The sequence below is a fragment of the Nelusetta ayraudi genome, unplaced genomic scaffold, assembly GCF_046127955.1.
Source record: "Nelusetta ayraudi isolate G7.1 ecotype Tasmania unplaced genomic scaffold, CSIRO-AGI_Nayr_v1 ptg000004l, whole genome shotgun sequence".
Classification (NCBI taxonomy): Eukaryota; Metazoa; Chordata; class Actinopteri; order Tetraodontiformes; family Monacanthidae; genus Nelusetta; species Nelusetta ayraudi.
Genome location: NW_027466054.1, coordinates 17660001 through 17682500, shown reverse-complemented (window position 1 = coordinate 17682500; position 22500 = coordinate 17660001). Strand labels below are relative to the sequence as shown.

General features: G+C 44.4%; 1 protein-coding gene across 2 annotated transcripts in view; it reads right to left on the bottom strand.

The window, feature by feature from the left end:
* Window positions 1–11880: 11880 nt before the first annotated feature.
* gcgrb (glucagon receptor b) overlaps window positions 11881–22500 on the bottom strand; it is a 42672-nt gene continuing 32052 nt past the window's right edge. For both annotated transcript variants that reach the window (XM_076040145.1, XM_076040155.1), the window contains exons 9-14: window positions 21375–21435; window positions 21082–21151; window positions 18875–18963; window positions 16788–16932; window positions 14140–14181; window positions 11881–13462 (exon numbers count right to left, since the gene is read on the bottom strand). In XM_076040145.1, coding sequence (XP_075896260.1) covers window positions 13028–13462; window positions 14140–14181; window positions 16788–16932; window positions 18875–18963; window positions 21082–21151; window positions 21375–21435 — 842 coding nt within the window. In that variant the 3' untranslated portion in view covers window positions 11881–13027. The remainder of the gene's footprint in view (window positions 13463–14139; window positions 14182–16787; window positions 16933–18874; window positions 18964–21081; window positions 21152–21374; window positions 21436–22500) is intronic.

Sequence of the window (22500 nt, the reverse complement as noted above, 5' to 3'; positions counted from 1 at the left end):
CGAAATTCCATACCTGTGATGAAGGAGTAAGACTGAACTTCTTTATATTCGGCCTCTGTCAGTCTCCTGGATACAAAACGAGTAAAACTGGCATTTCACACAACCAGCCACATATTACAACAATTGGATTATTTCTTCCTTCCTTCCTTCATCGCCACGAGCCGCTTTCTCCTGCACTCAGGGTCACGGGGTTTTCGTTGAGGCCTATTCCAGCTGTCATAAGGGCCAAGGCAGGGTACTTGCCGGATAAATGGGCTATTTTGGAATTAATTTGTCATTGGAGGCCATGAAGTTGTTTTTTTTTAAATTAGTAATACATGGAGAACGAAGATAAAAATCAAAACAGAGTCAGAGTTTTTGACATGAAACGTCTTCGACTATTTGCTGATATTTTATAAAATTACGTTTTATAACCTTTACATTGAATGAAATATTGTAGTGTAATATTACAACATTGAAGGGTTTGAAGTCACAAGGTCACATGACATCAATTCTTATATTCTTTTTTAGAATAATAATAATGATGGTGATGATGACGATCAATTGATAATCATAACAATAACACTAATGTGTATAACATATTTCTTTTTTTTAATAGGTCAATATCATTCAAACTGAAAAAGTACATTCATGAAAACAATGGTTTTATTATTCTGGTTGCATAATGGCCAACATGAGCAGACGTCCCCTTACTCGTCTGTCACTAAAGCTGTAGTAAAATACTCTGTCCACAGAGGGACAGTAGAGATCTTTTTTTGTTCAACCGGTGCGATATACCAGACACATAAAAAGCTGCAACACCATTACGTTCACGAAATAAAGGTAAAGAAAAGGAAAAGACAAAAACATAAAGGGGCTACCTGGCCATGTTTGTGCCTTGTGTGAAGCGTTGAAGTAAAGCAACTGCTTTGTGGAGTTGGAGAGGTAATGAGGATCACAGTCACGTCCAACATACACTAAGATGGGGATGGGGAAACTGTCGCCTCGGGTCCTTTAAGAATTATTACATGTTCTTTTTCCAATTTGAAAACTACTCAATATGAAGACCTTACTTCAGAAATGTGATAAGATTTGAGAGGTTGAAATATCTGAAGACACACACACACACACACACACACACACACACACACACACACACACACAAGCTGATGTTGCCTTATTCTTTCCCTTGGCGGGTCCGTGAAATGAGCAGAGAATTATGTCCTTCTGTAAGAAGGTATCTTGATGCTGCATGCATGCCAAACACTCCACCACCACCACCCTGCCCACTCCTGCACACACACACACACACACACACACACACACACACACACCGTTCACTGCGGAGTGAAACCTGTCCATTTCTCTCAGCATGACTTTTCCACATCGCAGCTCTGAACAGCATTAGTGTGTCTGCCCAACGTACCCCTCCTTCCACCACATTATTCATATTTGAACCTCCACAGTTGAGAACATGCACTCGCAACGCATTTGACTTTCTCACCGCTCAAACACCTGTGACTTTTTTCCCCCTACTTTTTTTAATACGTGCGGTGCACATCTGACCAGCGGTGTGTCATTTCCATGCAAGAGTTGGCGGAAACATTCTTTTTCATTAATGAGAACCATAAAAACCAGCCAACCTGTCAGGTCCACGGAAAATTGTCACTTTTAAGGACTCTCTCTTTCTCTCTCTCCCTCTCTCTCCCTCTCTCTCTCTCTCTCTCTCTCACACACACACACACACACACACACACACACACACACACACACTTCAAGTGTTTAAAGGACACTCAGTGGCAACAGCAACGTCCTCAGACTGAACCTCTTATTTATTGTGCTATTACACAAGCAATCAGTGCATTGCAAGTATTCATGCATATATGAACGATTCTCACCCAGGGAATGAATGTATGTGGCCACTGAAAAGTGAATGAGAGTTTGAAGATACAGGGGTTACAGTGAAGCCAGTTGTTTACAGGGCATGAATGATGAGGCAATAACCAGCGAAGTGATTTTGGCTGTTGGCCATCCGTCCTGATTAATACTGGGTCCAGGCGTGCCTGTGTGCGTGTGTGAGAGAGAGAGAGAGAGGGAGAGAGAGAGAGAAAGAGTGTGTATTTTGGTTGCTCTCCATGTGTTTAGCATTCATGTGTGCCAGCCAAGAAAACAATCAAAGAAAAGAAAGAAAAAAAAAATTGTCTTCGTGCTTTTCCATATTCATTGGTTGCACCATTTTCCTGTATGTCCTCAAGCATTAAGTGCATGTTCAGATAGCGTGTGTGTAATTGTGTAAAAGTCGCACTCTGTCAGTCACGTGGGGCCACAATCAGGTGAAACAAAGTGCGGTTTTACAGCGGACACTTTGATTTTATGAACCATTGCAGTGAGTTTCTGGGCTGCATCAAGGTTTGCCGTTTGAGCAACGTAAAATATGATATTGTGCAGCCTGTCCTGACATTCCGTTTCTGTATAATTCAATTCAAACTCAATATTTTCAAGTATATTGAACCACTGTGGGCAACGATGCAGGTCAACGAGCAGGATTGCTTTGAGGCAATAAATTTATGGGGCCTTTCGCATTAGTCGCCACGAACCATTGTGAAGCCTCCAAAGCATGAAATTGACGCCACTGCATAATTTATAAACACTCTTTAGCACAAAAAACCCCGCAAGTGCTGCTGAAGTGTTAGAGCCGTAACCCTAAAAAAAAGAAAAAAATACTCCTACTTATTTAACACTTGTGTTCTTGTGTGTATTTACTTGAATGATCTCCAGCTTGCCTTCAGGATGGCCTCTTTCCAGGGAACTGAAGCCAGCTGAAATTTTAATGAGTAAGAACCCTAATAGTATTAGAAATGATCACGCACATCTCCTTCTCTCTCTCTCTCTCTCTCTCTCTCTCTCCTTCTCGCTACGATATCTACATCCTGGCACTTAATCCAGCAGTTCCTTGGTCTTGGTTTACACAGGAAATGGAATAAAGCCCAGTGAGAGAAGAGAACCCTCACAGAATTGACCTGAGTTTGTAGCCCAATAAATCTTCCCACCCGGCTGCAGTGTTGCCTTTATTACTTCACCAAGTAGCCCCCCCACACTCCCCCACCTTTTTGTTGTCGTTGTTGTTGTTTTAAATAATCACTTGAATTACAGCTGTTGTGAGAGTGACTCTGTGTGGAGCGACTCTGCTCCCTTGCTATACTCAGCTTAACTCATCTAATAAGGGTATTTTTATTGACTTGCTTTCAAAAGAAGGTTTGTTTCACACATCAACACGACATGAACTCCAAAAACAGGACTTGAGCCGTCATTAAATCGCTTAATAGTCAATAACACACACACACACACACACACACACACACACACACACACACACACACACCACCACTACCAAGCGCTAGCAGATCTGGCACAGGAGCACAGCATGAGGGTGAAGACAAAACAGGACACGTTAAGCAAGCAATTAGCCGCAGAGTGGAGTAATCGTGGCAATAATGTGAACTGGCTCTCTTATTTTGTCAGACTTTGACTGTATCATTAACGTGATTGGTTCTTTACTTTTCCTGGGTCCTTGGACTCCCCCATTTCTCACCACCCGGGAGACGTGCTCATCCTGATGATGCAGCCTTCCTCCTTGCAGATCATCCTTTGTCTAGCAAAAGTTGCATTTACACGCACGCACGCACTAAAGGCACATATTGAGGCTTTCAAATTCATAACGATGTCAGATTCTCTCATTATTCCATTATCATAATTACCGCTATTGCAAAGTCAATAACAACAAATAATTAACTCAAATAAACAAGCCTGCAGCGCTGACATTGAATTAATTCTGCCTCTCGGGAGCTGTTACACATTTATGTAAAATACAGAGCCTATACCTTCCTCGCCTCCACTTTCTCCCTCCTCCTCCTCTACTCTTTCTCTGCAGTGAAGGAGACGTTAAAGCCTCTGGAGCTCATTGCTGAAGAACAACTCACAGTGAATGGCTGTGAAGATGTGTGCACACGTTGCACTGACCGAAAGCATAAAAGAGCTGTTGAGAAAAAAAAAGGCACCCTTCTGATTGGCATTTTTCCATTATTCATTTGCAGGCACATCAATTATTCAGCCGGTGATCAACCGCTGGCCACATTAAATCTGTCGGCAGCCAGGACAATAACCCTCAAAACAAAGACGAGTCATTCGTTTAGGTTTTCATTTAGAATCGGGGGTTTCATCTTAAACACATTCAACTCAGAAGCAGCGGCGCAACATGCAGCGCTTGTTGATATGCCAGTCACATCAGGCCAGTCAAAGGCCAGGAAGAAGAAGAAGAAGAAGAAGAAGAAGAAGAAGAAGAAGAAGAAGAAGAAGAAGCCTAACCCTAACCCTTAATTTAATTTTTCCATATTCAGTGCAGACTTGAAGATTACTGCTCATTAAAGACAAACCTTTTTACTACCTTTATTTTATTTTTGCTTTATTTTTAATATCAGAGTGTTAGACAAGTAGAAATGTAATTAAAAAAAACTTTGGAAAATGGCACCTTTAAGAAAAAAAGCTCAATAAACTGGCCCCTTGGAAAGGAAAGGATAAGAACATTTGTTTGAAACTAGGCCTGGCAGCTTCACAATAGTATATATTGTGTCTGGCACATTAAAGAGTATAGCTGAACAGGAAGAATAAGGACTATGCTGCAAAACCTATTGGCTTTTTGGGGCATAAGTATTAAAAATGTGAATGGGACCTCATCGACGTTCAAAGAAAACATTTAACACACTAAAGTAATCAGGGCAACCAACCTGGGATTGATTTCCTGTGAGGATTGGGCTGCTGTTGGAATGTGCCAAAGCCGTTAAATTGTCAGCCGACCACCACAATCCGCGCTCACCCACGTTCACGCACTGAATAAATATTTTATTTTCATTCCCTGCGCTGCGTGGGGGGAAGATTTAGAGCGAGGGATCACATGATCATCGCCGCACTCCCCCAACGGCGGCGTGATGGAGAGGTGATGAGAAAAGCACAGCAACGGCGAGGTGCGAGCGCTTCCCTCAGTCTCGTTTCGCTGCCGCACAAACAATGGGGGCGTGTGAACAATCATGAAACAAACAACAAAAAAAGAAACCTCTGTATGTTTAATAAAAATTTCTGTATTTGATTTCATCTCAGTTCATTTCATTGTTTTGAATGCAATAAGAATAGAAAAAGGACGGCGGGGGAAAGACCTAGATTGTATGTGATTTTGAATTTGTGGCACTTCTGCGTTTTCCTCATCTTTGGAATTGGAAGCTCCTCCTCCTCTTTATGTACAGCCACCGCACAAACGTTACACCTGTGCAAAGTGGAGCTGTTTCCGAAAACTTTTGCAAAATCTTCCAATGTCGCAAAAGTGTGTTTTCAAAACGTCGTCGGTCTAGTGGCCGCAACACAATCACACTTGAATTTGTGTGTGTGTGTGTGTGTGTGTGTGTGTGTGTGTGTGTGTGTGTGTGTTCATTTTCTTTCAAACGTTTCTGGGTACAGTTTGCCTTGGACGCAGGAAGCTGTGGAACTGGATGAGACAGATGTGGGAAAAGTCGCAGGTTTTGGTTTCAAGGTTTCAACGCCTTTTTTAAAAAAAATATATATATATATTTTTTTTTTATTTATTCACGTTGTCCTCTGGCTCGCTTGCCTCTCAGGTCCCCCACGGACACTTTTCTTTTTGTGGCTGGTCTTTGTCGCACCGTTACCGACCTTGAAGCCTTGCTAATTTCCATGCGGACCGAGAAGAGGATCGGAGCGTTGCTATAATGAGATGTAAAAAAGTCTTCTGCGAAAAAAAGAACAAGAAATCCAGAGTGATTTTCTTGAGGGTGCCGCCGGCATACGGATGAGAGTGGCGATGGTCTGGCGAGGCAACAGCCATTGATTAATTGGTCACCTTTCATCGCCTAACCTTATCAGGGCTGCGAGAGATTAGACCGCACTGGCTGCTGATGGTGAGCAACAGTCCAGGCAGCGTCACCGGTGGCAGATTTTATCTATATCTATTTTTTTATTAAGCGAAAAGGCAACAGTCACATTGGCCAGTTTGCCAAGTGGGTTACAAAACGAACCCCGGTTAATTAATGTTTGCACGTGATGACGAGCCTCTGGTAGCACACAAAGCAAACATGCCACGACAACAAATCCACTTCCTCGGAGGAACTGCCAAAGTAAGCGGCAAGAGACGACCGCGCAACAGAGCCTGCGACATCTCAGGAGCTCCGCAGCAAGTTTTAAATCCGATGCACAGCAGAAGAGGCTTTCTTCCTGAAGACCGACAGACTTCAACTATTACACACCTACGTTGGGTTTTTGCATATGCAGAGTTCAGTCATTCTTTAATCATCAAATAAAAAATATATGTTTGAAATATGTTCAGAGGAAGTCTGGTATTACGTCAGTTTGCTGAGGTACAATCACACCTTGATCACACCTTTATCCCAACTATTGTGTAGAAGTGCAACCATCCATCATCCATCCATCAGCCATCAATCGGTCATCCATCCATTCATCCATCTATGATCATCCGTCTATCCTCACTCCATCATCCATCAATTTCCTATGACCGCCTATGCTGCAGCCCCCAATCCCAGCTACCTCAGAGTGAAGGCGGAGTCTCATTCTGGACAAGCCGACAGCTCATCAAAGAAAGAAAAGTTAAATCTTTTGAATATCCGATGAACTACTAGTACTGCTGGTGTACTGGTCTGCCCTGAGCCTGTTTGAGCAGAGCAGAACAGACGATGCTGTCGAGGATCAAAGGTTGATTATTAGCCTCGAAGGGCAACGACACTTTCAGGACTGAGTTTCATGTTCTGTTGTTTGTGTATTTCCTGTTTTATTTTGATAGTCTTATCTGTGTTTTCCCTTTGCTTCTTTTGTCACCCCTTGATTTTTGTCACCTGTGTCTCGTTATCAAGACTGAGAAGGGTGTACCGAAACCTGCCGCTTACGTAACAATGTCGGCACATCCTGGAAAACAGGCTGAAATTTCTGTGTGTGTGTGTGTGCGCGCGCGCGCCAGGGGAAGGAAAACCCATCGGAAAAGCATCACGGTGGGAACATTTAATTCATAGCACGAACCAATAAATCGCATTGTGCGTCCCACCCAGCCCAGTGTGTGCGCCAAACACAAAGACGCACACACACAGACACACACTGTTTATTCCTCTCCTTCCACACGGTGGTCTTCGCCCATTCTCCCGTTGAGCTCCTCTTGAGTACGTTCCACAATAGAGCCGTCACCGCTGATTGATTTCTACACTGTTGCCGCCCAGGTGGTTTTTGCTTTTTTAATTGGCCCAGTCCCAAAATAACCTTCCCCGGCTTCACGTGGCGTGTGCATAAGACTTCCTGTCCAGCTTTCAACTCACAGGAACCAAACGGCATCTCTCAACATAATGAGAAAACCAAAGAGCAGCAGCCGGCGAAGGTCAGGGGAGCAGAAAATTGGACTAGCCTTGAAATGTTTATTCATTTCATAGCGGCATTTTAATAAATATTTAAGCACTCATCCCGTGATTGTGAGCACCTCTGCAGCGAAGAGACTCACCACTCCAGCGGTTTGCCAAAGGTCCCTTGAAAAACAAAATCGGCCCAAAATTTAAAATCATGTCCTGTACTATTTTTGTAGTTTGTCCCATATGTCTGTGAGAATCAAAAATTAGTTCTAAACCTCCTTGTTGGATGGATGGACGGTTGAGGTTGGCAAACCAAACTACTCCACCGTTTTTGACATGCAAACGTTAGCTAAAATACTGCTCAATAAAACCCTCCTGAAAGCAGGTCCGGCACCGAAAGCGGTCCCATTGGAAGCCCATCCCCACAGACCACGCCCCCAGGATCCAACACGGCAGCCTATTCGTTTCAACAAAGTTGCTCTCCCAGCGCATACGCTGGGAAAAAAAAGTCCACCATTTTGAAATGGCTTCCGGTTTACTTCCGCATGATGCGGCCCGTAGAACATATAGCGGCAGTATCACTTCCCATCATGCCTCTGTACCTCATGTGATGCGTCAGGACAGATCAGCCAATGAGAACGAGTCGAGACACAGCAGCATGTACGATGCCGCGACTTCACGCTGCGAATATACATTTTTTTTCTGGGGATTTGGCCGCTATAATTTCTTTACTTTACGATTTAAAGTCCATGACTTAAAAAAAAACATAATAGAAATATTTATTATGTTGGTTATGTTTATAATGTATTTCAAATGGGAGGGCATTTTTACAGGTGTTTCTTTTTGTCTTGGGGTCTATAGGAAAAATATGGTGGATGGATGGATGGATGGATGGATGGATGGATGGATCTCTGTGGAAATAAATGAACAATGAAGTTACAACCTGAACTAAGATGTGGAGCTTTACTATCTGTATTTTCTTGCATGTGGAATGGCTGCAGATTCAATTTAAACTGAGTCTGAAACTGGTTTGAGGTGGTGTCTCTACCCTTGGATGAAATTCACATTATTTTGCCCTCCTCATACAGTAAATCATTTGTCCAGAGAGCTGACTCAGATGCAGCAGGTCATAGATGGGTTTAGCAGAGAGGCAGTGGGACAGAGGGAAAGTTGGAGTAGAGAAACACACCTAACTGTTACCAGTTCCTTGCTTCAGTCAGTCCTTTGCTGCCTGGAGGCATGAATTCAATTTGATGTGTTTCTGTTTCCGCATAAAACCGAGTCTCTTTTTTTCCTTCAACAGTGGCTCATTAAGCAGCAGGGTTCTGCTCTTTTCACGATAAACGCCTCGCATGATGTTTTTTTCTTTTTCTTTTTCTGAGAAGCATTCCCCATCGTCACGAGGATGCGATATCAAGAGAGTTCTGATGTTCCGTGCACTCAAGCCTGTCTGAGCTCCCACAGAATGTACTGATTAGTACTATTATTATTATTATTACTGTATTGCGGTGACAACAGTGCTGCACGCAGAGCTGGGACTAAAAATGAAATGTAATTCTGCAGCAGCAATCCATTCATTTGAACATGTCCATGCACAAACCAATGGAGATGCAGGTGACATTTACGCAGTGTGTACTATAATATTATTAATAGCATTATTTTAATTATTAGGTTTAGGATAATAATAATAATAATAATAATAATGATAGTAATAATAATAATAATAATAATAATAATAATAATAATAATAATAATAATAATAATAATAATAATAAAGTATTTTGACTACCACCATTCAATCACTAAGGACACAGTAATAGAATCTTATGCATCTTTTAAAAAAATTCTTTACCTGTAAAGCATGTCGGCAGTTTCAAACACAGAGCTGACGGTCGTGGCCCCCGAGAGCCCCACTCCTCCTCCTGCCCCACCTCCCTCCTCTGATCTGCGCCTCTCACTCCACACACTGATCTTCATGCTGAAAGCCAGGCGGCTCCTCGGGGGAGCCATTGTGAGCTGCATGCAACTAATGATGAGCGCCGACTTTGCCCTGACCGTGCACGCAGCAAGACTTCCCTGGTGGTTTGTGTCCTCTGCTGGATGTAAATTCTATTATGTGCTGTACAATCTTTGATATGTGACAAACTAAAAGCATTTTCCATCATTAAAAAAGTATAGACATATTAACATATATATATATATATACATATATATATATATATGTATATATATGTATATATATATATATATATATATATATATATATATATATATATATATATGTATATATATACATATATACATATATATGTATATATATATATACATATATATATATATATATATATATATATATATATATATATATACATATATATATATATGTATATATATATATATATACATATATATATATACATATATATATACATATATACATATACATATATACATATATATATATACATATATATATATATATATACATACACACACACACAGACACACACAACCAAATACAGCAGTTTGTTTTTAAATCAGTGAAACACATATTGCGTTTTCGTTCAGAAACATGGGGTGTTGAAACTTACCAGAGTGGCTCCACTTGGAGGGAGACGTTGAGACTTTTTTGTGACTTTTCTTCCGACGACAGAATGACAGGGATTAGCCTCCAGGTGACCTTCCCTTTGCTGCTGCTGTGAGAAATAGGTGAAGCTAAAATAGGCAGCAGCAGCGGCGGCGGCATGAACGGGTGACCGGTGGCAGACGCACAGCACTGTTGCAGGAAGTCACTTGCTTTTTTTTTTTTTTTTTAGAACCGTTCCCAATTTAACACCAAATACACACCACTGAATCTTACAAACTGGCCCTGAATGCAACAGGAAGACGCTTCACTGACATTGAAAATATATATAATGTAATAACATGATAATAATATGAACGTGTGTGTGTAATAACATGATAATAATATGTACACGTGTGTGTAATAACATATACTGACACTTTGATGCTGACAGTATTCGGTTTAATTGGACATGAGACACAAGAATTCTGCACACGCACGCACGCACGCATGCACGCACGCTTCTTCCGACTGACTCACGGACAATCTGTGTTTATGTGCCGTTGTTACATTTCCGATGGGGGGTGGGAGTGTGGGGACTTTGGTGGTGTCCGGGTGGTTGGAGAAGGCTGTAGGAATCTCCGCATGGGAGTGGCACCGCGAAGAAGAGGAACCGGCGTTAGCGGTCACAGCGACACCGCGCTGGGCTAGCCGCTAGGTTAGCCGCAAAAACCACGTGAGAACAGAGGACGGCGACGCTGCTGTTTACTGTATGTCAGGGCCTTTTTCTGCTGGCCACTCCAAATTGTTCACGTTCAACTAAATGAAGGGCTCAAACATGCTGCCACAGTGATTTTACATTTCTTTCTTTCTTTCTTTCTTCTTTCGTTGTCGCGTTTCAGACAATCACACTGAAATGTCACAACTGTGGGTGGTAGTGGTGGTGGGGGGGTTTAGAGAGAAACAACCTTCTCAGTTTCTGTGGTGCAAAGAGATAGAGGGAGAGAGAGAGAGAGAGAGAGAGAGAGTTGGTAGCAGTAGCTGCGTGTTGGTACAATCATGGTCAATCAAACAACGCCGCTTCAACTCAGTACAGCTGTATTTTGGTCTCTGAGTCACAGAGCGACACTCTGTCCTCTTAACGATGTTCATATTTACAAGTTTTAGTTCTCCTCTCCAGCCGAACGTCGCCCCCTGGGAGAAGGGGGGAGGAGGTGTCCTCAGTAAAATATCCTGGACTAGTCCACGCTACGTCTGGAGGGAACATATAAAAATGAAAAATAAAAATGAAAATAAATGGACAGCCAGCTCTTGTTCCTCCACCTGACTGCTGGAGAGTCGCGGTCGGTCGTCGAGGAAATCTTGGCGGCTGCAGGTCGTGAGGCTGCCCAAACACACGTCCAAGTTGCCTTCAGTTAACCATTGATGGAGAAACTGTAACCAGCATGAAAGCACATTGCCAGATGTTAAGTCCCTTGACGTATTAATATTGTGTTTGGATGTTTTGTTTTGTTTTTCAATCTCCAGGATTCATCTGCCACTCGTACACATTCAGGCAGGAAAATCCCTCTTTGTTTCTTTCTGTCTTTATTCACTCCCAAGGCCAAAGTCGGAGTGTCAGATTGACATCAACATTTTCCTTTTTGTCCCGCTTTTCTGCGTTGTGTGCCCTTCACATTCAGGTGGAACGATTCCAGGCAGGTGGCACGCAGACACACACATACACACACATACACACACATACTCACACATAGGCCCTGTTTTCACTTGGTCACTTGTAACTGTTTTGGGGGATTGGGTCACGAGAACGGATCTCGCAGCATCTGTTCGCACTTAGCCATTAACATGCGTCTCGAGCGTGCCATTTGTGATCGCGTCACACCCCCCCCCCCACCCCCCCCTGTCGAACCTATGCAATTGCAACATGCGTCATTTCCGTTTTTAACGACTGGGGGCAGTAAAGCGCAAAACCACGGCGAGTTTTACATGACAGCGAATAAGAATCAACTTCCTGTTTGCGGACTATATCAAGTCACTGGTTTTAATTCTACTGCAGCTCGTATGGATCCGAACGAGGAGTGACGACTGGTGGGACAGAGTGGTGACGACTTTATTTTCGGATCAACAGTGGCTGGCAAATTTTCGGATGCAACGTCGCACATTTAATCTCATATGTGGGAAACTGTGACCGCTGCTCCGCTGACAAAATACGCTAATCCGGAATGAAATTTATTAGCATGCTAATAAAAGAGTCTAACAAAAATGATTTGTTTTCGCTTCTTGTTTGTAACTTTATAATGATGACGCCTGGAGGTGGGGCGCCGACCAAGTACGTACACGGGAGAGGTGAGTGGAGTAGGCGGTCCTTAATGTGGACTGAGCTCGCATTCTGTTCACACGTCCGTGACAAATGCGTTTTTATGCGATGCGACTACCAAAACCACCTCGGATGACAAAACGGATTTGGACTGTTTGCACTTGGTTACTTTGTGTGTTTTTTGCCGATCGGAATACGAAAAACGCATGAAATGACCAAGTACAAACAGGGCCATACACGCACATACACGCACATACACACACATACACACAGAGGGGAAACACTGACATTTTTATTTTAACTATTGAAAAATATGGTCACGTACTATGCCTGACGTTTACTATTCATCACTCGCGGAGCAGCCTTGCATGGTCAAATATTAAAAAAAAATAAATAGATAAATGAAAAAAAAAAGAAAAACCCTTAGCCCTCTGTGTACAGCCTCCTGCTAACACCTAAAGCCGTGTTGTTGGACCTTCCGCGTGTTGCGGTGGGGGGAGGTCATCAACGAGGCAGACATAGGGGAGGAGGGAACACCCGGCTGGACAGGGTCGGGGGAGTCGAGGCGGGAGGGTGGTCTCTAACCTGGAGGAGGTGTTAACCCTTTGTGACATCGCCGAGGGTGTTGCTACTTGACCTGCATGCTTCTCAAAAGTGGGACCGGAGGGTCCGGAGGGGGTTCAAAATGATAATAACTTCAAATCAAGTTGCATCTGCAGCTCAAACCCAAAATCTCCTGCGACTGTCGTCACCGTCTCAGACGCCCGCCTCCTCCCCGTCGGCACCACACTGCGTCCGCTCCTCCAGGCGCAGGTCCTCGGTGGCCGTGCTCACGTGGCGGCTGGCTGAGATTCTGGGCAGCAGGAAGGAAAACCTGAGGGCCGCCGCTGTCGCTGGGCCCCTCCCTCCGTGACTGTAGGAGACCACAAGCTGCCGGTTCTCTGGCGGCAGCTGCCTCTTGGCCCTCTTGGCAGGGGGTCGGGGCGAGTCCCCGCTCGCCTCGCTGCAGTGGGTGCTGTGGTGGTATGGCGGTGGGTGGCTGGTGGTGGCGGCAGTGGCGGTGGTGGCAGCGGCAGCAAGGCTGCCGCCGCTCTTGACGTGTGGCGTCTGGCTGTGCGTGTGCCGGTACTCCTCGTCAATGTCCAGGCCCAGCTTCCACCTCTTCCACTTCTTCAGCATCTCAGACTGCACCTGACAATCAGACAGTGACAAAAAACTCAACGATAAAATGGTGCAGATGGAAAATTCACCAATGAACACTTTCTAGCGGAGATGGATGTGGATGTAGCTAGCTAGCTAGCTATCTAGATGGGTTCCAGGTAGCTACGCTGTGACCTCCCCCTCTCCACGTCTCCTCTCCCAGAGTGCTGCTCCTCTGCTAGCTATCTACCTATAATGATAAAAAATATATAAAATGAAATAATAATAATAATAATGATGATGATAATAATGAACGACTATAGCTCGCTAGCTAGGTTTAATAATAATGATAATAATAAAAAACAACTTTAGCTAGCTAACTAGTTAGCTATAGCTGTTTCTTTCTTCTTCTTCATCTTCATCCTATTGTTATTATTATCATAATTATTATCATAATTATTATCATTATTATTATTATTATTATTATTATTATTATTATTATTATTATTATTATTATTATTATTATAGCTGGCTAGGTAGCTGTAATAATAATTAACAAGTATGACAAGCCAGGCCAGCTAGCTAAAGGCGCACTGATCAAGAGAGACGTCCCACTTAACTTCTTAGAGGGCGGTGGGGGAAGGAAGAGACGGGAAGGGGAGGAAGTGCGGTAATGGCAAAGGGATGACATTAAGGCAACGCTCCACACAAGGCCACATCCATCTCACCTCTTTGTTGACAAAGCAGTAGAGGATGGCAACCAGCAGGCCCTGCAACAGAGAGGAGCAGGGTTTCAGCAGCTGGGTCGGCGTCTCCATCTAGGTTCTAAACTTATCCAATTGATCGCCATCAACATCAACAGCTTTGAGGAGTGGCGGCATTAAAAAAAGGAATTGTCAGGCCATAATAGTTTGTTTTTTTTCCACAGTGGTTTTAACACAGTATTTAGGCTCTGATAACACACAGGCCGAAAGGGAAAGTTGTCTCTCACCAGCCTCCGACAACGAAAAGCGACAAGCAGTTGGAAAAATAGAAAGTAGGCGGCGGGGAGGGACCACTGTAATTCATTCAAAATAAAAGCACAATGGCTTAATGGCCTGAGGTGACGAGAGCGCACCTTGCGTTAATGCAGCTTTTGTTGACTTGACGAGTGCAAATGAAATGAGCGCAGGAAAACCTCCAGAGCTGCTCTCAGTTTCTGCTCTCAGTTGACCAGCCAGCCAAGGCTGACTGGTGTGTTTCCACCCAGCCTTCGCCTCTGTCCGGTTCAGAAGCCACTGCTCCAAGCAGCTCTTGTTTACTGCTCGGTAAACAGGAAGTAAGCGTGAGTCTCACTGCAGCTAACAGCCATTAGCCCGGCCGCTGCTATGACTCCAGTTAGGTGGACTTTTCACAATGAAAGAATGAACTCAAGGTTTTTCCTCATGTGTGAAAAATGTTTTTTTTTTGTGCTTCACCTGAAGCTATTTTGCACACAAATTAAGCTTTTTAAAACACATGATCGTGCTCAGTACTCTAGCATTACACTTTCTGTGTCACACTGCGGTGAGGTTGCGTCTTGTCTTGGTGTTGTCTTGTCATTTCCTGTTTTATTTTGACACCGTTACTAACCATCCTCTCGTTTCAGATCACTTCCCTCTCCTCATGTGCCACCTGTGCGTCTGACCCAATTACCCATTGTCTCCACCTGTGCCTCATCACCTCATGTGTTTAAATAGTCTGTGTCTCCCTTGTCTTGTGCCAGAGTGTCTTGTGTCGTCACGTCTCGCTCCCTGCCACTGCCCAAGAAAACTCAAAGTAAGCCGGTTCATCCTCGAAGACGAGTGATTTTTTTTGTTCTCGATAAATTTTTGTTCCTAGTCAAAGTTTAGTTTAGATTCTGTTATTTAGCCCCTCTTAGAGAGTGATTTTTTTTTGTTTTTTATTTTATTAGCCCCTTTGCATTCCTCCCAGTGAGCGCTTCTGGTTTCGATCTGGTTTAGTCTAGGTTTATCCTGAATTATATGTAGCTTGCCCCCGTTTTCCTCCTTTGGAGTGATTTTTAGTTTTTCCCTTGTTTTTCCCATCCTCGGCCCTTTATCCCTCGAGCAACTTATATCTTGCCCTTATGTTTCATTGATCAGGTACTCTAGGAGTTTCACAGCCTGGTTATTTCATCACTTGGTCTAGAGGTGTATCGCGTGTTGGGTTCAATAAATCTCTTTGCCTCTCACTACCCTCTGCGTCTGAGTCCCGCCTTGAGTCCCAGCCTGACATTCTGCTCCATTACGACTTTCTATACTTTATCACGTGGAGTGAACTGTGGAGGTTGGAGCCTTTCCGTATCTCGTTTCTGCTCCGAGCGTTGTACGACCCCTTACCAACCCCAGTCAACTTGCACAGGTGGGGAATGAGGGAGGACCCGCTGTGCAGGTTGTGTGGCAGTAAAGGGACAATGGCACACATTCTTTCAGGGTGCAAAACAGCATTGACCCAGGGAAGATACAGGTGGCGCCATGACAGGGTGTTGGCACTGCTCGCAGACATTTTGGAGCAAGAGAGGAGAAAGAAACATCCATCCAAAACCAGACCACAGCCGAGCACCATCACCTTCGTGAAAGCAGGTCATAGACCAGTTGTCCAAGGCCAAGCAAGGCAGGCAAAACCTCCTGCAGTTGGCCCAGGGTTGGGAGATGGAGGTCGACCTGGGGAGGAAGCTCCACTTCCCAGAGGCAGTACTGTCCACCACTCTGAGACCAGACATAATTATGTGGTCTCCAGAGGGAAAGAAAATCATCCTGGTGGAACTAACTGTCCCGTGGGAGGAGGGCTGTGAGGAAGCGGCAGAGAGAAAGAAAACCAAGTACCAACAACTTGCCCAGGATTGCCGGGACAAGGGGTGGACAACATGGCTGGTGACAGTGGAGGTTAGATGTCGAGGATTCCCAGCGCAATCTGTGTGGAATCTAATGACAAAGGTCCGATTGAGAGGCCACTTGAGGAAAACAGCTGTTCGAAGGTTGGGAGAAGCGGCAGAGAGAGCCTCCTGTTGGCTCTGGCATAAAAGAGAGGACAACAGCTGGAAGCCTGGATGAGAGGGGCAGTGATCTGGCCAATCACGACTGACCCGCCAACCGGAGAGTGTTGTGGTTAAGGGTCGAAACACTCGATGAACGTTGGAGACCACCTGATGACCTCTCATCCAGGCCAAGGCTTTATCCATTAGAAATGGATTATAACAGCATCTTTGATGTATTTACAAACTAAGATTCTCAAACTTTTTTGGATGTGTAGCGGAAGCTCGGTCACTTGACTTGAACTGCTGTAATGCGAGCACAGACCCGAATGACGACGGCACATGAGCACACACTGGGGTGGGGGTGCGTGAGCGCATCACCTGGAAAGAGTTGAAGAGCAGGTCGCAGAAGAGGCGAATGAGCCGCAGCATGGAGCCTTTGGGGACGGACTCATCGATGACGAAGGTGAAGAGGATGGCGTGAATCCCCAGCAGCGGGATGAGAGTCAGAGTGGACTTAGCCAATCTGCACCAAGGAAAGGATAAAAAGAAGGGTGGGGGTGGTTGGAGGAGTAGGAGGAGTTCTATCCGTCAGACACAGAAAGAAAAAGAACAAAACCCTGAGGACTTCTGGGGGCCTTAATTAACCTCAACAGAATATCCAGAACCCTTTTCTGTTCTGTTTAGCAGCTTCTGATGAGTCTGGAGATTAATGAAGAAGACACATTTATCGCTGTCTTAACATGTCAGTCAGCTTGTGTCAAGTCTCCAAAGACTGAAATTCAAGCTACTGGAAGAACCACTGGAAAGTTTATTCCAACTCCATTAAAGGTGCAGTGTGCAAAATTTGGCCTATTTTACGAGTTTTTTTTTATATTGATAAAAGCTTAATACACAATTACATTTATTAATGTAATAAATACATTAATAAATGCGAGTGTATACTCGCATTACAATTAAAGTGAATGGTTCTGCTACCCTTAGAATGGTTCTTATGTATATATATCGAAGAATATACAGAGATCAAGGGTCTTGCTCTCGGTTAGCTGCCATCTTGCACTGCCATATTTCTAAGGAAGCCTGGTGTGGACAATCCAGCTTGAGTGACAGCGTGTTTCATATTTAGGGTGAACACTCGTGTCCTCAAATAAACCAACGAAGTAGGGAGTGGACGAGGCACCCAAGTTTGTCTGCGCAGGCCATCGTAGTTCACTGGCAAGCCTGGGAGAAAGAGGGCGGTGCAATCTAAAATATAACCACTTGATGTCGCTGTTTCTTCTCAAAATCTCCAACTATTACACACTGAGGGGTAGATCCACAAAGCGATTTCCCAGCTTTTGCGCCAGAAAATCTGTGTAAATGGCGCCAAAAACGGTGATTCCGATCCACAAAGAGGACGCAAACGTGAACATTTGAATGTATTTAAATGAGTCATTACGCGCAAAATGACTCCCCCTTCTATGCAAATATGCCTCATTCAAACAGCGGCAGATCCAGGAAGAGTTTGCACTCGTGTCCGCACGCAGTTTGACAGACACAAACACCGCCAGCCAAAACCAGGCGCAGCTTCTGTCTGTCAGTGTTTCTGGCTTCTGAGTGAAACTTTCCACTCTGAAAAGCCTGAAATATTTATATGGCTCCCCAAATCTTATATATAGATAGGCATAGACTACAGTATATATGCCAATATTTTAGATAGGCTATGAAAAATACAAATGGTACTCAGGTGTTGGTGACTAACGCGTCTTGACTTTCTTTCATTATAGCAGCAGTCTGGTAGACGGAGGAGGCATCGTGATGCCAGGCGCGCACAGGAGCGCCTTTATCCTCGCAGAGTTTCACTGTTTGACCAGACCGGTTGCCAGAGCGCAACATTCGCACCTCTTTCAGGTGCTGCATTTGTGGGCGTGTTTGCGCTGCATATCATTAGCGCAAGAACCTTGGATACCCGCATCTGAGCCGCAATCTGCGCCACAGAACGCGCCGCATTTTACTGCTGTGCACCCTTTTTTGAGGATCTGCCCCTCAGCCTTTAAACAACCAGCACGTAAGATTTAGCAGCATATAGTGGAAAGAGCACATGACAGACAATGTTCATCCCCATTATTGGCTATGATGTCGGGCTAAAAATAATTGAAAAAAAAAAAAAGCTAAGAGAAAATAATTCATGAAATTCTGAGGGAAATTGCGCCACTAACTGGGGACCACAAAAGTCAAACCTACAAAACAAGACCTAATAGGAATCAATGGATCACTTCTTTAGGTCACCTTACCACTCGGGGACGACCAAGTGCATTGGAGGACCCCTGCGCAATCCATCTTGATAATAACAGCTTGAGAGTCACAGCGGGGGACCCGTCAATCAGTGTGATGCTCTTCGTGATCAATGTATAACCAACATGTATCATGTCTGCTTTTATTGTTTGTTTGTCTGGTGTTTGCCTTTTGCAGCCCCGATTGGAACTCACCTGAACTTGTAGTCTGTGTACCTCATCTGGTGCGCTCGCAGTTTGGACATCAGGATTTTGATGATTCGGATGAAAATGAAGAAGTTGATCTTGAAAAGAGGAGGAAGAGCAAAATGAGCACTTTGCGGATGATGTGTGTGGAAAGCGAGAGGCCGAGGCACCCTGAGAAATGTCTTCCGTGCACTGCCTGTGATTTACACACGTACACAAACACTCGCAGAGACACACAGGCACTTAGCCAGCGGACGCTGATCCGGAGCAGAACCTTCGCCGCTGACAGGCCTCATCAATTGTTGCAGCTCTCAAGCTTTCAGAGCTCCAAATTTGGTAAAGTGCGTATATTGTCTTGGCAGAGGTTGTGTGTGTGTGTGTGTGTGTGTGCGTGTGCGTGTGCGTGTGCGTGTGCATGTGCGTGCGTGCGTGTGTGTGTGTGTGTGTGTGTGTGTGTGTGTGTGTGAGACATTGTTGGTGGATGACACATGGTATTAGACAAGTATTCCCAAGTATTTTACCAAACACAATACCAAGTGGTTTCTCCTTCACTTTTTGGCGGGCGCTAACGCACAGCTCACGACACGACACATGCAACTTCATGAATATTTTAGTGTGTGTGCGTGTGCGTGTGTGTGCGCGCGCGCGGGTGTGTGTGAACACGTACGCGCTAGCATGAGGTCACAAAGGTCGCTACTCTTGCCGCGAGCGGCACTTGTGCTCCTTAAGTGTGTCCATCCACAATGTTGTTTGTCTCTATGGGAACAGGAGGCAGGAAGCACAAGAGGGATTCCACAATTTATTTGAGTGGGGGTGTGGAACGTGTGTGTGTGTGTGTGTGTGTGTGTGTGTGTGTGTGTGTGTGTGTGTCTGCTCAAAGTCTTCGACCAACAATATGCGAGGCAAGTTCACACATTCATTCTTCCAGAAATAACCCAAATCTTGACGAGTGTTAACAGCAGCCCCCCCCCCTCCCACCACCCCCCTTCAGGTGCAGATTTTGAATGCCATCCGCCTCAAACCTGCAGGCAAAGTTCTTCTCTGGGACAAACCACGTCCAGATCAGTTTTTATGGAGCACACCCACACACCCTTCATCACCCGTCATCTCCCTCCAGCTCATCACTAACTGAAAACCATCAGGTTGCCGTCCGACCCACGTCTCACAACTGGCATGTGACCAGTAATGTTAATGACATTTTGGGCATTTTAGTCTTGCAGAGGCTTTTATTCAAGGTCAAATGTTGTGCGTTTCTTCCTCACACGTCACAATTCCAACATTGTGAAATTACTGCCCTGAAGGCTAAGAGTGCTGTGATAGTTCGGGAGCTAAGAAAGAGAAAGGCTTGGCCTCGAACAAGTCATTATACCTCAGAATCAGAATCAGAATTACTTTATTCATCCCCAAACGCTAAAAATGACTCTTTGTTGCAACTCCAACTCAATGTGCACGAGTAGAAGTGGAGGGCAAAACAGAAATTGCAATAAGAGAAATCAAGTATCAAGTAGGGAACACACACACACACACACACACACACACCAGGATCTACAGGTATACACCTGTAAATACTGCACAGGGACTAAAGGCTTTGTTTGGACGAAAGTGAAAAACTGCGTTAAAAAAATTGCGTAAAGCGATTTCAGGTAACGGCAAGATAAAAAGATGAAGATACTGTAGAACAAAATGGCAAAACAACCCTGCAAGGCAGGTGCGGCAGTCATAAGATTGATTATGATGCAAAACGTCACATCAATGTTCTTGGATAACTTTAGAATAAATGTCGTGAGAGGAATAACGTAGCTCCACTGTTTTGCTATTTCTACCCACGACACTGCAGAAAACCTCCATGAGCTCGTACTCCATCTACACATCAAAGAGACTGACTGTTAAAAGCAGTCTGATGATTTTCTTTTTCTTCATTTCTGTACCATAGAGATGACTTCAAAGACGCAGTAAAAGTCAGCGAGCACAGATAACAAAGCCACTGATGTGCAGGAATGGACGGACAACGTTTCTGCGATTATCGGAGAGAAACGCTGCCGACATTTGTTTAAACAACGGCAACTCAGATCCACGAAACTTCAAAGACGCACTCAGGGCTGAGATGCATGGGAGTGTGTGTGTGTGTGTGTGTGTGTGTGTGTGTGTGTGTGTGTGTGTGTGTGCGTGCCTCTTATGGTTACGCTTTCTTCTTACAATAAATTTAGGCGACTCACCAGGTAAGCAAACAGGATGGGGAGACGAATGATCCACCAAAACCCCATGTTAATGTTCCTCTCCCAGCACCTACACACACACACACACACACACACACACACACACACACACACACACACACCATTATCATGCACCTGCTATATTGCTAAGTGACATTTAAACATGGTTCTCAACAACATTAGCGGGAGTTGTTACACAGTTTAACAAAACCTGTACGCTGAACAACAGACGCGCTGCCACTGATGTAAGCGGTTGCATCCACGCCTCCACTCACACAAAGTAACAGGCTTACTTTTCGTTCTCGTACAGATACTTGACTGTGATCCACGGCAACACAAAGACGAGTGGCGCGCCTGAGGAAGAGCAAAAAATGTGAACGTAAGAGGCCACAAGACGACAATGTTATTATTATCATCCTCTTCCTTGGCAGAAAGGGAATCTTACATGACAGAGAGTGGATACAAAACTATGATGCACTCAAGTCAACGCTCGTGTGAGACTCACAAAATAAGTATTTTATCGGGATGCTATTATTTCATCTTTTGGATTGTTGCGATTGTGTTATTTTTGTTTGGGTTGGTTCGTGGTGAGATAGTAGAGGAACAATAAATAAAAATAAATATACAATAAATGGATGTTTGGTAAAACAGACACTAGGTGGCAGCACTGATCAGCAGTGTGACTGGGATGTAGCAAGGAGAGGTGGAAGCTAGCTTGGCTCACAATCCAAGTTTGGGCAAAACGGTCAACATGTGTTGGCTTCTCTGATTTCCACAAAACATTTCCACTATTCTCAAGTGAGTGACTCACCTTTTTGTGTGTTTCAAAGTGTTTTTAAATGGGGACCTATGATGCTTTTCCACTTTTCTGAGCTTTAAAAACTGTTACGATGTTGAACCTTATCGTCAAACGATCTCGATATCGTTAAATAATGACGTTCATGCGTTTGGACGTGAGCCCTGCAAATTGTTGGGCATGGTTCTAAACGATCTGTTCTCGGAGATTTTTTCAACACTGGGCACGGAATGACGCCACGGTGTGCCGGATCTCCTTTCATGGCCAAGGTCCGGCACCCTCTCGTACTGGTTCGAGAAAACGCTCCAAGAAAATGTTTTTTTCGGTGTCAGGGAAATTAAAAAATATAAAATAAAAAATACAGAGCGACTACCGAAGCACCAAGGACCACAATCGTCGGAGTGGAACGAACAGAGAAAATGTTGGAGGTTTGTTCATCCTAATGCGGATGCGATGGAACGACGGTCTGCAGCCAGACCCCTCTCGTCCGGCCGGCAACGGGAGTGAGACGGGATCGACTCGGCCGGTGAACGACGAGAGAATAGTCAGCCACGGCAATATTTGAAAACATGTATGAGGACTGTGAGTGTACTGTGACCTCAAGCAACATTAGTTTTAAGACT